We start from the raw sequence: 12,495 nt of genomic DNA on the forward strand, positions 1-12,495 counted from the left end.
ATCCCCGCTTGTCTTGGATGTGGTGATTCCACCTCCTGCTCCGCCCAGGACAGGACCCCAGGGTGGTGGGCACATGATGGGAGCTCACAGGGCTGGGAGTGGGCAGGGGTGCCTGAGGGCCTGGACAGGGCTCACTGGGAGGGGCGAGGCTGGGGGTGTCTGTCACTGTAGTCAGGGACAAGAGCTGAGAACCCCGTGGTGGTGGTGGATCCCCTCCAAGTGGACAGAACAGGCATCCCCTTTGCATATGGGAAGGGACTACGTTTCCCCACAGATGCTGCACCCTGCCCACGGCACCCTGGCCCCTGCTCACTCACAGCCCAGTGATGCCCACCCACCCATCTGGCCCGGCCCCCTGCCCAGGGCACTGGCACTGCCCGAGAGGGACTCCCAGGTGTTGGGGCACATGGGGGTGGAGCAGGGCAGATACAGGCACAACAACTCAAGCGTTGCCCCGTGCTGGGTTGAGATGGTCTGGGGCAGGTGTCTTGGGACCCGTGGGCATGGAGCCTGGGAAGGGCCTCTGGGGGGGTGAGTGGTGCTTGGCGGCCCTAGAAGTCAGAGGGATTTGGTGCCACGGAGGCTGTGGGTGTGAGTGTGGAGGGAATGGAATTAGGGGCTCTGGGCCCTGTGTGTTTCTGGGACAGTGAGGTGAGGGCCCGGTGGGCTGATGTGGGCCAGGCCTCGGGACGGCCAGCCACGTCCTCCGTCTTCAGCGTGGCCCTGCTTGGCAGAGGCTGGCCTCCCTCCCTGCTCCCCCCACAACCGTGAGCAGGAGAGAACTCGGCTTTTCTGGGAGCTGCGTCATTATTTAATTATAATATAATAGAACCAAGTCCCCTGGGCTTAGGGGCTCTGAAGTGTGTCTGGAACCCAAGACGGGACACATACTCCAAGTCCCTGACGCTTGGGCCGCTGGCTGCCCTGCCCAGACAGCCGACGCGCGGTGTGCGGGCCGAGCAAAGAGAGGCAGGCCTGGCCGGAGGGCATCTGGCCAAGGGAACACACCTGCACCCAGCCCACCACCCTGGTGGGAGCCCAGCCGAGGCCCCTTTAAATAGCACCATGAATGGGCGCCAAGGAGACAGTGACTCCCTGGTGAGGATAAATGGGGTGACTCCTGGGGGCCCCCCAGGATGGCCCCAGCTGGGAAGACTCCAGCTCTGCCTGTGCCCTTCATTGCCTCATTTCCCGGGCTGGGTGAGGGTGGAGGGGTTGTATGCAGAGGTTGGCCCGCTGGCACCATGCCTCTGCCCTGCCCACCGCGGCCAGGAGCTCTTGTCTAGGCCTTGGGGAGCATGAGGGCCCCTGAAGGAGTCCCAGCCCCGTGCACGTCCCCTGTGAGCTCTCGAGGTGTGTGCTGGATCTCCTTGCTACGGGGCTGCCTCACTGGCCGCTCCAAGGAAGCGTCTCCAACCAGGACCCCTGTAACCCCCTGTCCAGGCACCAAGCTCTCCCGGGAGGCAGTGGGGGCCATGGAGACTCCTGAAGCCTGACTCGCACCCCTGCCACAGCACCTGCCGGATGCGCCCCCAGGGAGGGCGAGTGCAGGAGGCGCAGAGCTCCAGCCAGCTCTGGGCCTGGAGTTCTGGGCGAGTGTCCTTCCCTCACCCACATGGGACAGTGGAACCTCCTGCTCCCAGGTCACCACGAGCATTAAAGGGGGAGCCAGGCGTAGGGGGTGGTCACCCCGACAGGGCTCAACCTCGGGTGTCTCCTCCAGGGAAGGTGCCGCCTGGGCTCTCGGCAGAGGGTCTGAAGGACTCAGGCCAGCGGAGGGAGCCCATCAGAGGGGCCAAGAGCAGTGTCCGTCCTCGGGCCTCAGAGGCCGTGGCCCCTGGGGGTCGTCGGCGGAGGCCCTGCGGCCTGGAGAACACGGCCTGCTGGGGAAGACGATGGTGGCGTACTCAGTCTGTTCAGGGATGCAGGGGGCGGGGGGCTCGGGCGTCTTCTCTCGCCACTGGAAGTCCAGCTCCCCGTAGTCCACAGTGAACACGGGCGCAGCGGAGGGGCCCTCCTTCTTAGGGAGAGAGGGAGAGGAGTCAGCGGCCTCCCAGGGGCCGGGACTCGCGTGTGTACACACATGCACACACACGGAGCGGGGGCATGGCCTGTGCCCCACCACCCTTCCCGGGGTCTGTGTCCCCAAGCTCAAACACGGTGACATGGCTGGTGGTGGGTGTGGCTGCTCCTGAGGCTGCTTTCCCCTGCGCAGAGTGGCCCCCCCACCCCCCAGCGCGGTGTGTGGTCCCTCGTGATCGCAGCAAAGGGAGGCAAACTCACCAGAGGCTGGTCCTCGCTCCTGCCACAGGCCCCTGCGGAGAAGTGAGCTTGGAGTCAAGGACCCCGGGATGGGGGGAGGGGGGCTCACAGGGGCCTTGTTGCCAGGGGCCTGGGGAGGCCGGCGGCTGGGAAGGGCACCATGCTTCTTTCCTGGGTGACCCAGTGTCCTCCTTGCCCTCCCCAACTGTCTGACTCACCCCACCACTCCCCGTGCAACAACCTGGAGCCCCAGCTCGTCTCCCAAGTGTCAGGTCTGGACGGTGGGCTGTCTGGGCGCGGCCATGAAGGACCGCCGGCTTCTAGCCTGAGGGCTCCTGCAGCAGGTGCCTGCCATCTCTGGTCACAAACCCACCACAGGGCACCAAACCCATCCCCGCCCCCCCGGCACAGAGAGGCCCACAACGGGCCGTGATCAATTACACTGTGGAGAGCATCACTCCGACTGAGGCCGCACAGAAATGCCACGCGTGTCTCTACCCAGGGCCAGCACACGGGGCACATGTCACGTCCTCAAAAATGTTGGAAGGAGGAAAACGTGGATCACTGGAGAAACCAGTTCCCACAGGGGCCTACTGCAGCAGGTTAAGAACTGCCAGCAGCTCCATGGGGCCGCTCTCCCTGACCCGCCCAGGGGGAGATGGCGGAGGCCAGCAGCTGCCCAGGGTCTTGTTCAGGCCCCTGTGGGGCCTCCTGTTCTCTGGCCAACCACCGCTGCCCCTCCCCCACCCCCGCCCCAACGGGCCGTCCCAGGAGAGCATGACCTGGAGCTGCCGGTGTGCAGGGCCTGGGAGGGGGCTGACCCCTGGGCTGGGTCCTGTCTGGGCAGTAGCTCTAAGAGAATAGACTCTGGCTTCTCCTTCCAGCCCCAGAGACATCCCCTCATCGTCAGAGTGATGGAGTGAGACTAGTTGCCCGAGACCACATGTGGTCAAGGTGTGTGTGCGCGGGCGTGGGGCGTCCGCAGCGGCCCTCCGGTGGTCAGATCAGGGTATCACACACCTCCCTGGTGGCTGTGGCTGTGACCACAGGCGCCAGCGGCTGTCAGAAACACCTGCAGTGTCCTGCAGCCTGAGGTTTGGGCTCAGCCGCAGCACAGCCAGAACAGTGGCTCAGCCTGTGGGGGGGCTGCTCCTTTCTGTGCGACCTTGACAATCGCCTTCCCCTCGTGCCCCTCCCCTCAGACCCTTCCTGAGAGCAGGCACCGGGGAGAGGACATGGTCAGGGGCTCTGAGGGGATCCCAGACCCTGGGAGGTCCAGTCCAGCCCCTCCTTGGGGGTCCTCACTGTGGAGAGCAGTAGGGGGCAGGCCGGGGACAGCAGTGGGGGCTGACAGGGGCATTACCTTGAGTAGCCCTGGGGAAGGCGGCGGCCAGAACCCAGGTCAGCAGCAGGACCAGTGGGACACCCACCAGGACACTCGTGATGCCCACGACCAGGCCCTGTAGCTGGCCTGCGGGCCTGGGTGGGGGGCTGGGGTGCTCTGTGGGCGGCTCCAGGACTCTCTCTGGAGGGGCACAGGAACAGAGACTCAGCGATGGGGACTCCTCAGGGACGGGGACCCAGAGCCCTGCCCTGCCTTCTCCACGTCCCAAGGGGCCTTGCTCTAGACCTGCACTGACCGGTCTTGCACAGGCCTGCCCCTCGGCAGGGCTTCCGAGCACAGGCGCGTCCAGAGAGGCCCCCTCCCCCGGCCCTCCCTCGGGCCCTGCCCTCCTTCAGGACACGTGGGCCTGGGGGTGCTTCCAGTCACGGAGGGCCGGGCCACCGGTCACTGTGGTCCTGGGTGTGGGACAGAGCCCTGGAGTGGAGCCTGGCAAGTCCCTGCCCACCATGCCCTGTGGCCAAGGCTGCCCAGCTTGGCCCTGCCCTCAGGGTCACCTGTCACCGTGAGCTCTGCGCGGGGGCTCTCGTTGATCTGCGCCTTGGGAGGCAGGGAGATGGCCCCGCAGAGGTAGATGCCACTGTCATTGCGCCGGGCGGCGACAACGCTCATGTGGAAGTCTCGCCCGTTGGGCAGCCGCGTGACACGGAAGCGCCTGTTCTGGCCCGGCTGGCTGCTGTCCTCGGGGAAGGCGGCCAGCTTGTCCGTCTGGTTGCTGGGGCTCATGCGGTACCAGTTGAGTACGAAGTGTTCGGATGTGTTGGAGAAGCTGCAGGTGAAGGTGGCATTCGCCCCCTCGGGCACTGTGAGCCGGGCCGGGGAGAAGGTGAGGGGGCTCCAGGGCCTGTCCGGGGAGTCTGAGAGGTAGAGAGAGAACCAGCGGCTGGTGAGGAAGGGGCGTGGGGACAGCCCACCCAGACCCTCCCCTCCCACTTTCCCACCTCCCAATAGGAAGGTTCTGGAAGGCCCAGCCCGTGCTGGAATCCCTCTGCAGCACCTCTGCCGTGGAGCCTTGCAGCTTCTCCTTGCATGCCCCTGGGGATGGGGCGCTCACCTCTCACCAGGAGACTCCACGGTAGGACTTTGTCCCTTGACTGTATTGAGACCTGAGGCCAGGGCTGTGTTCTAGGGGACCCCTGGGACCCTGTTTCTCCCCTAGTGGTGGTTGTAAGGGTGTTCACTCCCTCCTTTGGTGACTCCGGTTTGCCAGTCCTGTGGACCTATCCCCAGTGTTGGGGGCCTGCCTGGTCCTGTCTGCACTGCTGTGGTGGAGGGGGAGGGTAACCGGGGGGCAGGGCTGGGAGAGTGGGGGGCTTCCCAGGAGAGCCCCGCCCCAGGCAAGCTCAGGGTCTGGGCTTTGCCCTATCTCAGGACAAGCTCAGAGCCGGGACCCGGGTCCCACCAGGACCCCCATGTGGGCACTGCTGACCTGGGCAGTGTGGGGGCCTCCATGTCTTCTGCCAAGACTCTGGGGACTGGACCTCAGAGTCTAGCTGGGCCATTGCCTCTGGTAGGGACAGAAGCGGAGGCCTCGATGATGCTGGGCTCCGACTGCCAGGGCCCTGGCCAGTGGATGCCCCCACAACATCGCTGGGGCCCGCAGCTCTTTCCACCAAGGGCCCGCCTCTCACACTGACACTCACACTCACACTCATGTTCACATACTCGTATGAGTGTGCACACTCTTGCACACTCACACTCGGCTTGCCGGCACGCAGGGGAAGGAGCCTCTCCCGTGGAGGCCCAGGGGACACGCCAGCAGCACCCCACATTGAGTTAAGGCCAACTCTGACGGCGATGCAGGGGTCCCGGAATGGGAACCATGGCCGGACATACATGTGCTGGGCCTTCCTTTCCTGCCGCGGCTCCACCTGGAAGGCTGTGCCATGAGCCCTCACTTACACATGTGGAAACTGAGGCTTGGAGGGAGCAAGCAGCTCTGTCCAGACCCAACCCCAGGTCTGCAGCCAGCTCCCCTTGGCCCCCTGCCTTGTGGCTGGGCCTGGGACCCACCCAGCCCTCTGCCACGCTCCTCCGGCCTCGGCCGCAGCCTCCTCACCAGGGGAGGAGACCCTGCCCAATGAGGTCATTTTCCTGGCCTGTCCAACATGTCCCACACCACTGGGTTCCCAAATACTGTGCCCGACCCCGAGATGTCGGTCCTGGGAGGAGCCTGTGGGGCTGTTCATCTCATGTCGTTCACTTCTGTTCTCACGCCTATTCTTCCTGGCTTCACACTCATTGTTTTACTCAGCCCCAACCCCAGCGATAATGTTTGCTGGGCGTGGTTCCTCACCCCCGATGAGGCTGTGGTCCCTTGGCTATGGTCCCTCTGCTTCCGGGCACAGGAGGGCCTAAGGCTGTTGCAATGACCTGCTTGCTGAGCAATCTCGGCTCCGAGGAGGAAGTGGACGGTGCCAGGACCCAGTGAGGAGGAAGTGGACGGTGCCAGGACCCAGTGCCCCCGCAGTCTGGCTGGCTCAGGGCCTCCCCCGAGTGGGCCACATCAGGGCACATGTGACCAGGAGGATTTCTTCTGCCTGTGCCCCATGGGGCACCTCGAGCAGGGTGAAATCACAGATATTTAGCAAGGGCAGACGGGCCTTGAGACCAGGGTGGGTCCTGAAGTGTCCCCGCATGCTTACATTTCCACGGCCTGCTCAGGGACGTGGGGACCATCTCTACCCCCGCCCCCACTTACACTAAGGACACTGAGGCTTGGAGAGGCCTGGCCCAGCAGCCTGGACCTCGGTCCCTTTCTGCTCCTCTTCCGCCTCCCCCGGCCAATGACGGATGAACAGGGCTGGCGCACGGCCAGTACTGCGGCTGTCGGCACTATGCATCACCACGTCCAGCTGGGCATGAAGGTGGTGCCTCACGTGAGCTGGGGCCACAAGGCCCCTCCAGTCCGGGGGTCCCTGGGACCCTGTGGAGGGAGCGGCTCTGTGCAGGGCAGGTGGGTCCGTGCATCTCTGTGGCTCTTCAGAGGGCCTGTCCCACTGGCCAGGGGGGCATGGGGTGTCAGGGAGGCCAAGGAGCCCAGAAGAGGGCTAGGCCTGGACCGTGGGGGTGGCTGGCGCAGGTGGCGTCCTCCCCTCTCAGCAAGGCCCACTGCCCCGTGGGGCCGGGGCACCTGCTCACTCCCTCCGCTCTCCCGGGGTGACACAAACACCGGTGGGGCCCACAGTAAGCCCTTTTCTTGCTAGCAATTGTGTGTTCACACCCCACACCCCCAGGCTGCCACACGGAACTTCCCTTGGCAGCACTGACATGAATGCCTTTATCATTTATTTGAGAAGCACACAGTCTACTTAAAAAAGCAGCCTGTCTGTGATGGACTAGTTGGACTTGAATTTGGCCAAGTCGTGCTGTGGCCTTGGAGCACCAGACCTGAGGGCACTGGTTCTGCCTGCCCACCTTGCTCTGTGCCTCACCCGCCCCATGCATCCCAGGCTCCCACTGCAGCGTGCACACGTCGGGACCAGAAACCCAGGTCCCCCTCACAAACACCCCTCAGTAATTCCCAGTCTGGATGGCGCCACTCCTAGATGGCTCTCCCACCCCATCCCCGAATCCATGCCACTACGTTGTGAACTGCCAAGACCTCCAAACAGAAACCCTGTCTCACGGCCAGGGCCACCCTGGATGCTCCCTGAGGGGTCCATTCGGGGCACAGAATGGGAGCCGGGAACACCATGGAGAAGCCGACCAGGGGAGCATGAGGCCAGAGACCTCACTGGAGCCAGACTGGGGAGCCCAGCTCTCTGCTTTCTGGGAGCATGTGGCACAGCCAAAGGGGATCCTGCGACGGGTGGTCCAGATATACACGGACCTTTAAGTCAACCAGAACTTTCCTGGCAAGGTGCTGATAACAGAGCTTACTTTGAGTACAGTGGACTGGGGTTTTGCTTTATCCCTATAGTATGAATATCTATCAATCATTTCTTACAGTGTTTGTGTAATTAAAAATCTAAACATTGTCTATTTACTTTATGCTTGATAATAGGACCTCCGTGAGGGGCCCCCAGGTCCTCTTTTCTGTTTGGGGAGTGGGCTGAGGCGGGAGCTCTGTGCCCCGTAGGGCCAGGAGGGAGAGAGTGGCGGTCCTGGGAGAGGCTGCGAGTGTCGAGGTGGCACCAGCCTGCCTCCCACGGAGACCCTGCATGGCTCACAGGTGGCCTCACAGACAGCACGTTTCACAACCACCACCTAACACCCGATTTGGGAAAGAGCCACCTGTGGGTGCTGAAAGCATTGCCTGATGGACTGCGGGTCCTCAAAACCCCCTCGGGTCACTTATTCATCACAGAGGGAAAGGGACTACTTCACCTCCTTCTCTGTGGGCCCAGAGGGAACGTCCCCATTATGAGGTCCCCACAGGTGCCCCAAGAAAACCAACAGGTCTGTGATCTCCCAGGAACAAACGTTAGACACACCCGGAGGGTGAGTGCCTGCACCCCCGGCCTGGACCCTTCCAGAAGGCCAGGGCCAGCAACAAAGCAAAAATCAACACGTGGGACGACATGAAACTAAAAAGCTTTTGTACAGCAAAGGAAACCATCAATGAAATGAAAAGGCAGCCTATGGAATGGAATAAGATATTGGCATATCCTATATCTGATAACGGGCTAACATCCAAAATATATAAAGAACTCATACAGCTCAATAGCAAAAAAACAAATAAGCCGATTTAAAAGTGGGCAGACCATCTGAATAGACATTTTTCTAAAGAAGACACACAGATGGTCAACAGGCACACGAAAAGATGCTCAACATCACCAATCATCAGGGAAATGCAAATCAAGATCACAATGAGATATCACCTCACACCTGTCAGGATGGCTATTATCAAAAAGACAAGAGATAACAAGTGTTGGTGAGGATGTGGAGAAAAGGGAACCCTCGTGCACTGTTGGTGGGAATGTAAATGTGCAGACACAATGGAAGACAGTATGGAGATTCCTCAAAAAATTAAAACTAGAACTACCCAACAATCCAGCTATTCCACTTCTGGGTTTCTGAAGAAAATGAAAACACTAATTCAAAAAGATATATGCATTCCCATGTTCATTGCAGCATTAGTCACAATAGCCAAGATATGAAACAACCTAAGTGTCCACTGATGGACAAAGAAATTGTGGTATATATATACAATGCGATATTATTCAGCCATGAAAAAGAAGGAAATCCTGCCATTTGAGATAAGATGGATGGACCTCGAGGGCATTTTGCTAAATGAAATAAGTCAGAGAAAGACAAATACCGTATGATCTCACTTATGTGTAGAATCTAAAAGAAACCCCAAACCCAAAAACCAAACCAAACAAAAACCTACCTCATGGATATAGAGAACAGATAGGTGGTTGCCAGAGGTGGGGGTAGGTGGCCGAAATGGGGGTAGGGGGTCAAAAGGTACCAACTTCCAGTTATAAAATGAGTAAGTCCTGGGGACGTCATGTACTGCATGGCGACTACGGTTAATAATACTATGTTGCATATTTGAAAGTAGCTAGGAGAGTGGGTCTTGAAAGTTCTTACTATAAGAAAAAAACCCTTTGTAACTCTGTATGGTGATGGATGTTAACTGGACCTGTGGTGACCATTTTGCAATATATACAAATATCGAATCATTATGTTGTACACCTGAAACTAATATAATGTTATATCAATTATATCTCAATGACAAAATATTCCTAATTCTAAGCCTTTCCATTTCTAACACAAAACTGAGATTGATTTAAAAAAAAAAGAATGCCAGGGCCAGCAGAGACAGAGACAGGTGGGGACTGCTCTAGGTCAGAGGAGGCTGAGGACAGCGACATCGAAGTAAGCCAGTGGTCCTTGACTTGGCTCCCATCAGAAACAGGTGATCAGCCAGAGGGCTGGATGGGGACGCAGGAGCATCTGGACTCTAGGCCTGCCTCAGAGCTGCTGTCCCATGGGGAGAACGTTGGGAGCATTAGGAGGGAAGTCTGCAACTAGCCAGCAAATGGGTCAGCTGGTATCTCAGTAAAGCGCAGAGATGGAAAGTGCTGTGTGCTAAGCCGTGCCCCCCTCAAGTTCTTATGTCGAAGTCCTAACCCCCAGAACCTCAGAATGTGTTTTCGGAAATAGGGTTGTTGCAGATGTTAAGGGTTGTAGAGTTGGTGGACCCCAGACCCAACGTGACTGATGTCCTTACAAGAAGAGGGAAATCTGACACCGACACGCACAGGGAGAGGCCGTGTGATGATGGAGCAGAGATGGGTGATGCTTGTACAAGCCAGAGATGCCGAGGGTGCCGGCAAACCACCAGACGCTGGGAGAGGCCTGGAGCAGATTCTCCCTCACGGCCTTGGGAGGAATCAGCCCAGCCGACACCACGATCTTGGCTTCCTGCCTCCAGACTAGGAGACGATGACCTTCTGTTATGTAGTGTATGTAAGTCGCCTGGTGTGTGGTGTCTTACAGCAGCCCCAGCAAACTAATGCAGAAAGCAAATATGCCAGTGTCATCAGTTGGGACTCTGGTTAAGTGTGGTTACTGCTGTGTTTTTGTCATTTTTCTGTATGTTTCAAATATTTTTCAAAATTGTAAGTTAAAAAAAATGAAACAAATCTGACTTTAAAAAATAAATCATGGGCTGGGCCGGACAGTTTGCATAAATGACCTGATTTAATTCTCATGACCCCATAAAGCAGATATTATTATCCCCAAATTGCCATAGAACACTGTTGCTCAGAGAGGTTAGGTTTTGCCAAAGGTTGCAAAGCTCGACGATGATGGCTTTAATTGAACTCAAGGCTGTTCTGTTTCAAAGCCTGTACTCTTATCTGTCTCATTGCTGGGATAAGATAGCGGTCGGCTCACTACTGGATTTGGGCTATCTCATAAAATGCAAGAAAAACACTTACGTAAAGGGAGGATGATTATCCACGGGAATGATCAAAATAACAAATACAGCGAATTCATTAGGAAGGAAAAAGATGTGTCACGGAACAAAAGGTTCCTGCAGCCAGGGGGGCCTGCGTCTGGGCAGAATAGCAGGACGACCCTGGCAAGTGATGTTGGCAAAGCAAAGTGCTCTATGCTGGGGCTCCATTACAGATGGGGAAACTGAGGCACCCTGGTCTGAAAATCTCCCTCGAGACACAAGCTAGTGCATCTGAAACCAGAGAGTTTTGCTGCAGAATCTTATTCTCATCTTTCCCTGCTTTAGGAAGGGGTCCTGGTGGGCAGTGGGCCGCCAGGGATGAGTCATGGGCCCCTTCACGCCTCGGTTTCTCCTCCCTGGACGACACGCACCCCTCCGCCCTGGGCCTGGGCTCCCCTGCAAGGCCCCTCGTGGGGCACCTTTGGCCGCAGGCCCTCAGGCCTCCGACTCCAGCTCTGTGTCCTCCATCGGTCCTGAGGGTGGCCCACGGGCCTCCCCGGAGCGCGAGGCCATGCTGAGGAGGGAAGCCCGGGAGGGACAGAGATGATGGAGGGACACCAGGACGGGCGGCCCCAGTGGGATGTCAGGGCACTCCCATCTTGTCTTGGTCCTTGCAGGGACTGTCATACCCCCGAGCCCAGTGAGGTACAGACAGGACAGGCCCTGGGCTGGGTACGGGGGATCCACCTGCCTGGCCTTCCCGTCCGTGCTGTGCTGGCCTGGTGCAGTGGCCGAGGCCGAGGGCCACCAGGAGGAGTGGACAGCCCACACAGCGGCCTCGGGACCTGGGACCCCCGCCAGAGCCATGACACAGCCCTGCCCAGCACTCTGCCTGCGAATCTCGTCCAGAGACCCCAGTGGGGCGCGCCCCAGGCCCATGAGGAGTGGGGGTGGACAGTCTTTACTGGGACGGGTACACTGTGGATATAATTGGAGAACCGGCTCCAGGTGTCCAGCCTGTGACCTCCCAGAGCTGGTCAATCCCGTGTGGTGCTCGTCCCGGGGGAAAACACAAGTAGGGCAGCTGGGCCGAGGCTTGGGGCTCTGGCCAGCCCAGCCCTATCATCCTACAGAGAGGGGCACCGGCTCACCTGTCCCGTGGGACTCTGAGGAAGAGTTGGGAGGTCAGAGGTCCAGCCTGGTGAGGATGGGGCTCACCACCATGTTAGGAGCCAGAGCCCAGAGAGGGCACTTCACCTGTGCAAAGCCACACAGCGCCCGGCCAGGGGCAGTGCTGGGCCTCGGGAGCCGGCCCCACCGAAGCCCCCTCCCCACCCGCCAGGAACCAAGGGCAGGAGGTCTTTCCTGAGCCCTGATCCCGTGCCACCCGACCCTGACCCACGTACCTAGGAGCCAACCTGGCCGCCAGCCCAGCTGCAGCACAGCCCAGACGAGTGGCCAGGGCGCCCGCGGGGTCCCCATGCCGGTGCGCCAGCCCGCCAGTCTGTGACCTCCTCCTCCTCCACTGCTCAGGCAGAGGTGGCGGAGCGGAAAGGAAACTGTCCCGGGTCAGGTGGGAGGGACACGCCCCGAGCCCCCGCCCCCTCTTCTTCCTCCTCCATGTGGGCGGGGGTGGAGAGAGAGAGAGAGACAGAGAGACAGAGAGACGGAGAGGGAGAGAGAGGAGAGAGAGAGAAAGAGACAGAGATGGGAGGACAGAGAGAGAGGGAGAAATATGGAGGGAGAGAGAGAGGCAGATGGGGCGTAGAGAGAGAGAGACAGAGAGACAGAGGGAGAGAGGGGAAAGAGATGGGGGTAGAGAGACATGACGGGAGCAGAGAGAGAGAGAGCAGGGGTGGGGGTAGTGGAGGGAGCTAGAGGGGGAAGGGAGAGAGAGAATGACAGAGATAGAGATACAAAGAGAGACAGAGACAAATGGAGGAGGTATTGGTCTCCCCCTCCGCCTGGGGGTCTCTCT

General features: G+C 59.5%; 1 protein-coding gene across 2 annotated transcripts; it reads right to left on the reverse strand.

The window, feature by feature from the left end:
• Positions 1 to 794: 794 nt before the first annotated feature.
• PDCD1 (programmed cell death 1) lies at positions 795 to 12,064 on the reverse strand. 2 transcript variants are annotated; one of them, XM_058533505.1, is made up of 5 exons: positions 11,924 to 12,064; positions 4,162 to 4,521; positions 3,626 to 3,787; positions 2,284 to 2,315; positions 795 to 2,017 (listed from the first exon to the last, which is right to left on the reverse strand). In XM_058533505.1, the coding sequence occupies exons 1-5, from the start codon at positions 11,997 to 11,999 to the stop codon at positions 1,787 to 1,789; spliced, it is 861 nt and encodes a 286-aa protein (XP_058389488.1). In that variant the 5' UTR covers positions 12,000 to 12,064; the 3' UTR covers positions 795 to 1,786. The 2 variants fall into 2 exon arrangements, with proteins under 2 accessions (XP_058389488.1, XP_058389487.1); XM_058533504.1 differs by having other exon boundaries at positions 795 to 2,020; positions 11,924 to 12,063.
• Between the last annotated feature and the right edge of the window lie 431 nt (positions 12,065 to 12,495).

Source organism: Diceros bicornis, chromosome 37 (assembly GCF_020826845.1).
Source record: "Diceros bicornis minor isolate mBicDic1 chromosome 37, mDicBic1.mat.cur, whole genome shotgun sequence".
NCBI classification, from domain to species: Eukaryota; Metazoa; Chordata; class Mammalia; order Perissodactyla; family Rhinocerotidae; genus Diceros; species Diceros bicornis.